The sequence below is a fragment of the Scomber scombrus genome, chromosome 8 (assembly GCF_963691925.1).
Source record: "Scomber scombrus chromosome 8, fScoSco1.1, whole genome shotgun sequence".
NCBI classification, from domain to species: Eukaryota; Metazoa; Chordata; class Actinopteri; order Scombriformes; family Scombridae; genus Scomber; species Scomber scombrus.
The window spans coordinates 6,643,625-6,655,877 of NC_084977.1; the positions used below are offsets into that span (position 1 = coordinate 6,643,625).

Here is a 12,253-nt window from a genome sequence, read left to right on the forward strand (position 1 = left end):
TTGCAGCTATGAAACAGATCAGATAAGACATTTATAAACTGGGAGCCAAAAGTAAATGAAATATTAGAAAATTGAAAGAATTGCATGTATAAACAGAATTTAAGAGTTGAAATATCTTAAACAGTGGAGTAAATGGATTCAATATGAGGCCCACAACTAAATAATATAGAAGGATTTATCATTAGACTATAGATCCAGCCTTGAGAAGTAATAGCTATAATTTCTTTTTTTGGGTGTATTTTTTCAGACTTTGTATTCTATTATCCAACTATCTATCCTATCATTAATTTTTTTCTTTCCTTCACTGTAAATTATATAATATTGTAAGAATGATAAAAGTAAGACTGTTATAATATGTAAGCAAATGTAAATCTACATTTACTAAATAAAGTTCCCACTTTAAGTTGATGAGTCTTTTTCACAGCAAACATGTTGACCTGTCATAATAATAGAAGCACAGCTGTTACTAATAACATTAACAACCTTCTATTCAGTGTGTCCCAGTAAGCCATAATAGTGCGACAATGAGCCAGCATGACCAATCATTCATTTTATTATATGCTTTTGCTACTATGACATGTCAAAATGTCAACATAACCTGTGATGTGACTGTGCTGTCTTCATTATTGAGAACTCCATTAAAGAAATCCATCTTTATGTTATATGATTAAGTTGCTGCTGACTCAATACAAAGCTGCAGCCTTTATGTCTAACAGCAATAGCAGGAAAACACTGTGCAATTAATAACATTAATGATGGCTGCTTGCCATTTAAGTTTTCCCAGGTCGTCCGGGGGGAACTGCATCAGTATAGATACCTTATAGCTTTTTTTATAGCTTCCGCGATAGCAACACTTGAATGGAACTGTGCCATCAATCATGTTATCAGTTTCACCTGTTGTGGAAAAGGCCTATATCTACGGTATGTGCATCATTTAAATACAATATTTGTTCAAAAAGAGAGGGTGCAGGGACACGACTCACTATAAAATCTTCCCACGTCAACTGAGATAAGCCATATCACTTGAGAAAGTGGAACTATTTTCCAGCCTTTATGACCACATGATCATTTTTCTGCTCCAGTGTGTCAGATCAGACTTGCTGCAAGATGCTGGCTGTATTTGTGCCTCAGTGAGCAGGCAGTTTCCATGGTGCAGAGACCTGCTTTGTGCCAGTTCGTCTTTTTCTCAGCTTGATGTCCCTGGTTTGACCTACTAAACATTATTCACAACAATGTGTTTTCACGCTTCCATTGTCCACTGAGCTCAGTCAAAATAATCCTGTATGTAAAATAGGCTTACCGTCTTTGGGGAAAATGATCCTATACCCATGCTATTTGCTGGGTGTGTTATTTTTTAAGTGACTTTGAATAAAAAGTAATACACAGCAGCAGCTTGTTATATGAGGTGTTTCACGAGGGACACTAATCTTGCTCCTTCCTCACTTATTACACTATATTGAAAATGTGCAGATTTATTGCACGGTGATCAGCGGTTAAGGTCTTTTCAGGACACGTTGGTAATAGAAAAGGCTGCCACCAACCTTGTTGAGCTATAAGGACGTTCTGAGTGGTCTGAGGTAGTTAAACGGATCAAGGGAAGCCCACTCTTTCCTAGAATAGACCTCCAATCAACCATGACTGGACTTGTCTGAACTTACATCTTTGCTGTAGGCTATTTGTAATTGCTTTATTTTATTATTTTTGCTCTATTCTATAGTATACTGTTATTGGTTTGCCTATATATAATTTGCATTTTTTTTAAATCACTTTTTAAAAATGTAAAATTACAATTTGAAACTCTTGATCCCCCCCACCTTTCTCTGTATCCCACCCTCTATTTCCCTCCTCTCACCCTTTCCCTCTCCCTCTCTCTCTCTCTCCCCCCCTCCACAACCCCCCTCCCTCTCTCTACCCACCACTGCATTGATGCTGTTACCTCCCTCGGTGATGATGTCACCGGCTCAGTGGAGCTCAAGCATCCTTGCTAAAGACCGGGAGACAACAGAGCCATTTTGACCGCTTTGGACCGTGAAGAGGCGGCCAGCATCCCTACAACCGATACCGGGAGACCGGTCACCCTTTCCTTCCTGGGTCCCTACTGGCAGCGCGGAGCAGGGCAGGGCAAGGCAGAGGTGGGTGGGTTAGAGGACACCGTCGACACCGTAACCTCAGCCCTTCCCGTTTTTTTTTTTTCTCATGGAGAGGAGAGGCTGTTAGCAGGGGCAGTGTCAGACCTGGAGGAGAGCAGAGCAGAGGAGGTGGAGGTAGCTGCTGCGGAGCTGGATAATAAAACACAGGAGCACGACTCACTCGGCGTCTACACGGGGAGGAAAACACGATATTAGCACTGCGGAGGTAGGTTTTTATCCCTCCATTGTCTCCCACCGCTGTAACGCAGTTTAAATGAGACAGTCTTTATTTACTTAGTGTTAAATCTCCTGGGGAGAGATGGGCACTGGGTGCGGCCGTAGGAGAGACAGTCAGTGTGTAAAGGATAGAGTATGACAGTGAATGACATTAAAGATGCTCTGTAATATAATATATGTGCTGTCACGGCTCTGTGCTGCTTATATTGATGGATAAACGGTATTTTAATGATGTGAGCATACGCAGGACGACATGAATAAACGCCCTGTCATTGGGCGAAAGGTAAGCTAGAAGACATGTAGCCTGGCATAACTAATGCAATGTTATCTCTCGAGCTTTGAAAATGATTTGCAATTTTTTTCATTGAGTAATTCTAGTGATAACTGATCAATTGTAGCCTAACTAAAGACAGGCCATACGCCTGTGTTGACTTGTGTTTTGTGGCTTTGCTGTCATGCCAGAAAATATATCCTTTAAATGTATATTCTTTATGTTTAAAAAGGTAAAATTGCATCAAACTGTCGTCACCCTGAAGTACACATCATCATGGTTTATTACATTAGCCTTTGTCACTGGGAAAATGGTGGCCGCCCAGCTGAGCTGCATCATCAGCTGATTGGTCAGAGCATCTGTAGATTATGACCATGTATGTTATTGGAGAGAAAAAAACAGATTTTGAATTTTCAGAAGTGTGATAAAAGTATTATTTCTTTACAAGATATTCTATTGAACGTAAGATATGCTTTAAGGATGTGAACTCCATCGTCATCCATTCGTTTCATATATCAAAACAATATTGAACCAGATGTCTAAACAATAATATTCAGTCTGTTTTATTTATTGATCCTTTATCTGTCTGCAGTATAACCTACACTATGGCTACACCTTTAAAAAAAAAAGCATGACGCACTGTTTTTCTTATTGCACACCTGCATACATTTCACAAACGAACCTGATTCACAAATGAATGTGTTAAGGTGCCAGCTTCAGATGATGTGTCAGGAAGCAGGGTGACACAGCAAATTTTCAACATTCAGTGACGATGACAGACACTTAAGTAGCAAAGCGCAGAAACATACACTGAATGTTGACGCAATTCCAAACACTATCCCAAATTTGGGGTGTTGGTGAAGTTATGGAAATGTCACTTCCTCCTATAGCCCGTAAACTATGATAGTTATGATAACATCCGCAGCAGTGACGTTGTATCATATTGCTGTTTGTTGATCTTATTGATTAAAACATTTCATTAATCTAATTTGATAGGCACAGATGATGAGTCATGGTTGTTCTCGAACACACCCATGATGGCAACACCGCACACTAAAAATGTTTGGTGGCAGCGTTGATTTAATGTTCATATTTAGTCTTTTAGGAGACAGCATGACGGGGTGTGTTCATGAAAACCGAGCTGCTGAATGGAGCCAGACTCTGGATTTGTGGCTGGTTTCAGTGCCATTGTAATCCAGGGAAATAGCCTGACATTTAGCTGCTGCTGCACTTCTTTTGTTACTGCTAGCTTTATTATCCATCTCCCTCGGCTGTAGCTGACCATGCATGGTCTTTTCATGTTACAGCCTCATAGCCCTGCCCTCTTCTATTGTGCCGAACACATCAACCATAAGGTGTAATATTCTGCCATCACAATTATTTTTAAATTCAAATTCATCTGGAAGTTAAAATTAGACATCAGTTATGCAACATAACATAACATAACATAACATAACATAGCATAACATAACATAACATAACATAACATAACATAGCATAGCATAACATAACATAACATAACATAACATAACAAAGCATAACATAACATAACATAACATAACATAACATAACATAACAAAGCATAACAAAGCATAACACAACATAACATAACATAACATAACACAACACAACACAACACAACACAACACAACATAACATAACATAACATAACAGATGCCAATAAGAATGTTTTGGCATGTCATTTGCGTGCAAATTCATATCTACTAATAAAACTGGGAATTATATTAATTAGGATTCACTGTCTACTTCTTTCCACTGACCTGCAGGCCTAACACCTGGGCACAAGACAAGGCACCCCAAGGTGCTAGGAAGACAGCACCATGGCAGGGGCCTCTGTGAAGGTGGCGGTGCGTGTCCGCCCCTTCAATTCAAGGGAGATTGGAAAAGACAGCAAATGCATCATTCAGATGTCTGGAAACACCACCAGTAAGTACTCAAACCATAACTTCATTACTCAAATATGTTGGACCGGTCCAGAAAATTCACCTGCAGTATACATGTTGCACAGAGCTGCAATCATTAGTCAATTAATTGATTAGTCGATTGACAGAAAATGAATCACCAACTAGCCAAAAATAAATAAATAAATAAAATGCATTCCCAGATTCATGCTTCTCAAATGTGATTATGTTGTGGTTTATTTAGTCTTCTGTGATAGCAAATTAAATACCTTTGGAATTTGGACTATCAAAATAAGACATTTGAGGTTGCATCTTGGGGTTTGGGAAAGAGTGCTTGGAATTTTTTTAACATTTTATGACATTTTTTAGACCAAATGACTAATCAATTTGTCAAGATAATTGTTGACATTATTTAAATTCAGAATGTAATATAATTTGTTTGAAATGAATAGCTACATGTGACACAGGCAACAAAAGTAAAGTAGTTGATTGTTAGCTGCTACCTGCTGTTGGCAGTCAGGTGTAAGAGGTGGGGAAATGTTCTGCAGCAGGAGTGCACAGGTTCAAGCTTTTCCAGCTGTTCTGTTGCTGACCTTGACCTCAGACCTCCATGTGTGACTGTGCGAATATCTAGTGAAACAGCAAGGCCCATTGCAAGACACGTGGCATTCGCTGAAAATGTATTTATCAGCTTTCATTTCAGTGGCAGGTTATCAAAATAAGAGCTATGTTAGATCTATCTGAGAAATGTTCACCACGTCTACAAGGTTTTTATTACTGCAAGGTTGATGCTTTTCTATTACTAAATAGAGCTTGAAATAGATGAGTTATCAAATTGAAATCACCTGGTTGAACGTCACACAGTAGGTGACATAATCTCCTCCAAATTTGACCTCATATTTATTTAGGACAAGGTCTGTTATTCATTGATTTGGCCAGATTTAGCCAGATTTAAAAAAGGCTCCTTATTCAACATTTTATAATTAACTTTTCAATTCAAATCTGTCACAAATGTAATATTGGCAGATGCATTTAAAAGAAACATATATTCTGTCTGCATGAAATAATCCATATAAACATACTGTATTTGTTATTGTGCCATATGTTGTTTAGTTTTTAAGCATATATTGTGCTTCAGAGAGCCTCACATTCCTCGGGTTATGCGTTGTGCACAGCCAGGCCTCTGCTCGAGAGGAGACTGGAAAGACACTCGATATGTAGTCTGCTTAGCAAGGTAAAGCCATTCGTCAATAATGAATGAGGCTTCCTAAAATATTTACCGTTCGTCCTAATTTAGCCATCTCCCCCCTCCTTCCTCGTGTCATGGGTGACTAGACAACAAGCTGGGTGGTTTATTCGGGCCCTCTTTTTTTTTTTTTTAACTGTGATTTGTCGGATTTTGTGATGAAGTTCCCCACTAAACTAAAATGTAAACACTTATAATCTCGCAAACTCTTATTATGGAATGTTCAGTTTTTTTGTTCCGTAAGGTTTTCACAGCATGGTGGTGATTAAAATGTGTTGACACCTACAGAAAGCGTGGTGTCACTGCTTTGGCACGGAGCTCCTTCCTCTGTTTCTACAGCAGTGGACAATGAGTGTTTTGCTGCATTGTCTCTTTAACAGGGTAAACTTAGATCAGAGGGACTGTAGTCCACTGGGAATATATTTACATACCAGTGCCTACCAGTGAAATGTCCTCGGAAACATCCTGTTGGCATTTATCTGTGACTTTAATGTCTAATCACACAAAGCCGGTTTGTGTTTTTTAATCATACCAGTTATCTAGGTACACTTGACTTGATTATCAATAATCATTATGGTGTTTCTTTATTCTTTATTATATGCTCATTTGACTAGAACACTTACTGATTATTCATGGCAATACTCACTACCCTATTCTTAAATATTGTCTTATATATATTCTTAGATAATGTTTGTTTGGAGACCTCCTGAGAGAACCCCATATTATAGTTTTGCAGTACAAACTGTACAGGGGCTCATGCAACAGTTTACAACATTAATCAGGCTATTAAAGCACTGCAGGCATTGTTTAAACATTTACACTAGAGTATTTTTTTGTTAAAAAGATGAGGAGCAGAAATTAGCTGCAAAAAATATGTTTTTTTTTTACTGCTTCTGAGTATAGTCATATCAAAAATAGCTATTCCATCTAATATCAAGTTAAATATCTCCTCAGACCTGAATGCATGCATAAATGCATACATCTCGGAGCTTCAGGGATGAGGAAATGATACACTAAACTAATAGAAATTGCAGTGAACATTTGTTGCTGACATACTAAGTGGAAACCCTTGCACTGGGTGTTTTACACACAGAATTCAGTCTCAATGAAAAGATTTTAATCGCAAATCCATTCAATCAATCTTGCTTAAAATTCAGAAATGAAAGCGAGTTTAACATCATGTTATCCATACTAGAAAACATCATGTTGATCAAAAGCACAAAGCTCTCTTTCAGTGAGACTGCAGGTCTTTCAGCAGAGCAGATTGTTCTCTCCAGCTTTGAGTCAATGGCTCTGGATGTGGACCGGAGGATGTGAGCTGACTGATGGCATGAAAAAGCCCATTGGTTGCAGTGTCTGGAGGAGGCACAGAGGCAGGGTATAAATGCCCCCCTTGTCTTTTTTGTAGTCTGGGCTGAGGAAAGGAAGAAGAATATGTTCTTGGGGTTTTTGTGTGTGTGTGTGTGTGTGTGTGTGTGTGTGTGTGTGTGTGTGTGTGTGTGTGTGTGTGTGTGTGTGTGTGTGTGTGTGTGTGTGTGTGTGTGTGTGTGCGTCTCACTCTGCGCTTTGTGCTCTCTGACACCCATGCGTCAGTCAATAGCCCAGTTCCCACAAAGCAGGAGAACGGCAGTAATCTTGTTGTTTGAGAGATCTCCCCTCCCACGCCAGCCTTAATTAAGATGCAGGGGACAGACCTGAAGGAAAGATGGGCCTCTCTTTAAAGGGCTTCTGGGTGCAAATACTTTTCTGGATAAGTTAGAGAGAAGAAATTTCACTACTGGACTGATTCCAAATATTTCTGTACATCCCATTTAAAACACTTAATAATATATAGTGCAGTAAGGTAAATATTTATATCCCTCCAAATTGTATGTGGGACATTATGTTGTGGTAAATTCTGTGTTTGAATACAGACACACCCTAGTAAATACATAAAGATCTGATTAGAATAATATTCCACAGCTCTGACAGGTAAAGAGCCTGTTAGGTTTCACGTTATTTATAAACTTGGCTCCCAATCCGACCTAAAGCAGCAGACAACATACCACCTACATGTAAACCCAGCGCTGAATATAGCATCCATGTGGCTCCCCTCCAGTCTCTGTCAGTGGGTTCACATCCCCTCTGCCAGACCTGCTGACACAGCCACATTTCCTCTCCTATTGACTGGGGCAGGTCACCCGTGACAGTCGGACCAGCATCACTCAGTCACAATTATGAAGACCCAGCAGCTATGACAAAGACAAACATGGAGTGTGTCATAATAGGATGCAGAAACATATGATAGTGTAACAGCTACAGCCGATAATCACCACTATAATTAGAATAGACGATGTGAGGTGTGGATGTTGTTGACAATGATAGTGACAAACGGGGGTGACGTTTTACCCCCCAGCAAAGTGTGTATACTAAACATCCCACCTGGTGAACATAAAATGCACTTTTTAAAACTCCACGACTACATTTTGGGATTCAAAATAACTTATTACTGATATAAAATCACACATTGCTCTTAAAAGTTGTTCTTCAAAAAGTGCAAGACAATATAGATCTTTAAAATTAAGTTGGAACTATCCCTTTACAGCAAGTTATATAATGTAAATGTAATTATAAATATATTATACTGTATATACACTGTTATAGATTTAATACACAATTATTCAGCAATAACTAAATAGCATAGAAACCTATAAAAACAATTTGGATGACATTCGACTAGTTAAGGACAGAGCAAGTAAGGAAGAAAACAGGAACTAATGGCTAATTAATAAGCAGTTATTCTGAATCAAGATTAATGTAGTATATAATAAGTTACATTAAAACAGACTACACACTATATAAATGAACCAGTGTGAGATCATCATGTCAAAGAAACAGAGTAAATAGGTGTTTTGTGTCTGTTTACAATTAAGTAGATCATTCAGTCCACTAAACAAAGTTACAACAAGCTTCCATTTATTTATTTATTTATTTACATATTACATTTATTTTTGTGTAATTAAATCTATAGGTGGATCGCTGTTGGGATGGATCATAATTTTGTATTTATATTTTGTATGTATTCAGGCTGTGTTTTAGAAGATTTTGGGTTGTTGGCTCTTAGAAATGGAGCCTTTCCCATTTTTCCACTGTTGTCGTTCGCTACCTACTTCTTATTCATTTGGGGCGATTTTTTCAAAGTAATTATTCCCTGCACAAGCAATTCAGTACAGTTTTAACATGCTGCTGTTCTTTCTTCTATCTGAGAAACTAATTTGCATGCTGTAAAAATGAGTCTATATCAGGGGTATACAATTAAACTCATTAGTAGAAATCAGTACGTGCAACCATTGTGTTAATAAAAAAAGTACACAGTGTGTACGTCCGTACACACCCGACCACCTCTGTTCAAGAGTTACGTGAGCACTGTTGTACACTGTTTAATTATGTTTGCCCCCTACGACATGACTTCCAGACCTGGCGTCATCCATAAACTCAACACCTCGCAATTAACAAGCATTTCCATCATAAAAGGGGGAAGACAGGTAGTAAAAAAAAAGGGAGCATGATGAAAATTGGAGACGTGGCCTGTGGGCGTAAACCGCTGCTAAAACCGACCTCAGGTGGAGATTACTCTCTGACAGGCGAGCGCTGAGCACCGTCGACGTCACACCAGTCACCGAGTGTAATTTCAATATCCAGCACTGCCCCGTGTCTCGCTCTAACCCTCGTACACGCTGCCAATCACTGCCACTCTAAAGTAATTACTTTATCTGAATGCAAGGCGCTTTTCTTTCCGGTCTTGTATGAATCACAGAAACACAATCAGCAAATGAGCGAGCACGGAGGAGATGTCTTACTGTAGAGAGTGTGTGCTTCTGGGTAGTAGTCTTGATCTTGATATATTTGTCATTTGAGAGGTTTTGTAAAGTTCTTTTTAAATTAGATTTATTTGATGGGTTTTTTCTGTGTGGTGACTCCAGATTTGAAGAACCAGATCAGCTTTATTCGCTATAAAAGCTAATAAATTGCTTCCCTGTTTTCACCACATGGCAGCTTGAGACTTTCATGCAATATTTGACCGTATTAGAGAGAGTCTTAAATGGCCATTTATCTCCAATAATACATTGTTGTTTGTTGCTTCTTACAAGTCATTGTTAGCTAATTGCTAGCAGGTCATTGCAGTGAAGTGATTAGTTACAACATGGTCAAAGCGTCAAACATTTTATTTAGCCAATTAGTTGTAAGTTGTATAGTTTATTTCCAGGTATGGCCAAGCTGGTTTTGTAATGAGCAACACCAGACTTCACTGAGGAAGCTAACAAGGGTAAAAGCTAACACTAGATTAATAACTATTGTTTCATTAATGCTATTTGTCCCTCCAGTTCTAAATAGGTGTAACCAGAATTTCTAATGATGTGTGTAGTCATAACATTTACTGTAAAGAAAACATTTGTGGAAGGAGGCAAATTAAGTGCACAGTTGGGGAAATTAGCAGTTGCTATTGTGGTTAGTGGCAAACCTCACATATTTTATGACAGTTACAAGCATTCAATACACTACTTTTGTATTCTGTAAATAGAAGAGAGAGTACCGTGTGTAAACTGCAATGAGTCCGTGTTCATATTTGGCCATCTTCCAGAGTACCTAGAAACATCATGGCCAGTAATCATGGCCTCATCTCTTTGTCAGGGTGAGGAATGGGCCCTGAAACCCTAAACCCAGGACAGCCACACTGGCCTACATTTCATAGATGGAAACACAGCAGCAGCAGCGTAATGAGCAAATAACAGTGTGTACGCTTACTTGAGAGACTACTTAGCCCTGGGCCTTTTCTTCTATTATCGACCACATCTACATTAGCAAAGAAAATGTTGTCTGGAGCTCTGGGAGCAGGAAGGAAGCATTTTCATAGCTGTTATCATCAGACCACAAGAGTAATGTTGTTCTTCTGTGGATGCGCCACCAGGTGAACCTGATGTCACTCACCCCAGTCGCAATATTTACAGGAGAACTTGGAGCACACTGATATTTGTGTTTGCTTCAGCCCTCTATATGAGAACTGAGAAGTATTAGATGGAAAACAATAGTCAGCTGAAGTTAGGCATCCAATATTTTGCCTTTAATTAAGTAACAGTTTCAATAAGAAAATGTCTCAACAATATGAGAATGAATATAAACCTAGGCCATATCATCACATCACACAGGTTGTTGTATGTGGAAGCATTTTTCTATAAAAATTTAATTGATCTTGCTGCATGTCTATTTTTAGGCAATATTAATGATTCCTCTAGTTCAGTTTTCCATTGTTAGATCACATTAATTGTGTCTGTTGTTCAATCAAATGCATTATTTGAGAAATGAAACCACTGGAGAAGAAAAAAAAAGTTACAAAATTAAATGTTGTATATCAAAGAGGCATTATTTTGAAAGAATCTATTATGATACTGTGTAGAAGTGCAAAAGCTTTCCAGGTACATATTCAGGCATAGTTTTCCTAGCTGCAAATCTATGAGCTACACTTCACTGAAAGGCCTGAGTGAGAGCCATAGACTAAAATGGGGGTAATATAACTAATAGATGAAGTGAACCAGAGAAAGATGCGTGTCATCACCATAAAGTGAAAGAGTACCTCTGTTTGGTTTGTAAAGGGTCATGCAGCAGATGTATCTTATATTAAGTTAGGCCAGATATCAGTAGGAAATGAGTTGATCAGGCATCTTAATTTAACTATGAAGATTTGCTTGAGTCATCATTGTTCATCTTGGAGATGTAAATGTACCAGACCAGACTATTATTGGTAAGACTAGGGCTTCCTTTGGGTAATGGGAAAAGGTATTGAATAGAAAGATGAAAATTTGAATGGCAGATGGTAGATTTGACTCATTTTGGTCTGTGTGAAATAAACCAAATGACCTTAAATGATATCAGTATATATCTCTGACAGCCTAGAAAAAATGACTGTTATAAGATTCACACTGGCAGATTATGTTGGAGGGCTGACAAAGACCAGCTGAGCCTGATGAAGTGCAGCTCAAGGCTGATGTTTGTGTCACGCTTAGACTGCTGAAACGTGAGTTGACTCTGAGCCTGATGGACTCAGTCTGAGCTGTCCTAAAATGGCCGGTGAACAAGAGAAAGCTGGTAGGTGACCACACAGTGTTTTACTTCTGGCTCCACCATCAGGCCAAACTGTTCATTTGGAAACAGGAAGTAAGAATAAGCAAAGCTGCCCCTTTTTAATCCAACTTTTTTTTATGTGTTGTCATGAATAACAGCATCACAGAGACACCAGCATGGTTGTTCAGAAGAGGTTTGATCTTGTTTTTGGTTGTACGTGCTATTCCCTACTTACTCAGATGCTCACATAAATTTGCAAGTGTTTACCCACCTTACTAAAAATGCCTGAAGGTTCCTCGTCCCAAAACATCTGTTCCTTTGTTGTTTGCATAAGTGCAGCATCCCAAAC

At 38.7% G+C, this 12,253-nt stretch overlaps 1 protein-coding gene and 1 long non-coding RNA gene across 2 annotated transcripts in view; one reads left to right on the forward strand and one right to left on the reverse strand.

The window, feature by feature from the left end:
• Window positions 1-4,478: 4,478 nt before the first annotated feature.
• The window catches only part of kif1aa (kinesin family member 1Aa), a 34,955-nt gene continuing 27,180 nt past the window's right edge, over window positions 4,479-12,253 (forward strand). The window contains exon 1 of the mRNA XM_062424584.1: window positions 4,479-4,584. Within this exon, the coding sequence (XP_062280568.1) occupies window positions 4,479-4,584 (106 nt within the window). The remainder of the gene's footprint in view (window positions 4,585-12,253) is intronic.
• Window positions 7,191-10,720, reverse strand: LOC133985036 (uncharacterized). The gene is made up of 4 exons (XR_009925435.1): window positions 10,591-10,720; window positions 7,858-8,036; window positions 7,364-7,499; window positions 7,191-7,219 (listed from the first exon to the last, which is right to left on the reverse strand). It is a non-coding gene; the product is annotated as an uncharacterized LOC133985036 (long non-coding RNA).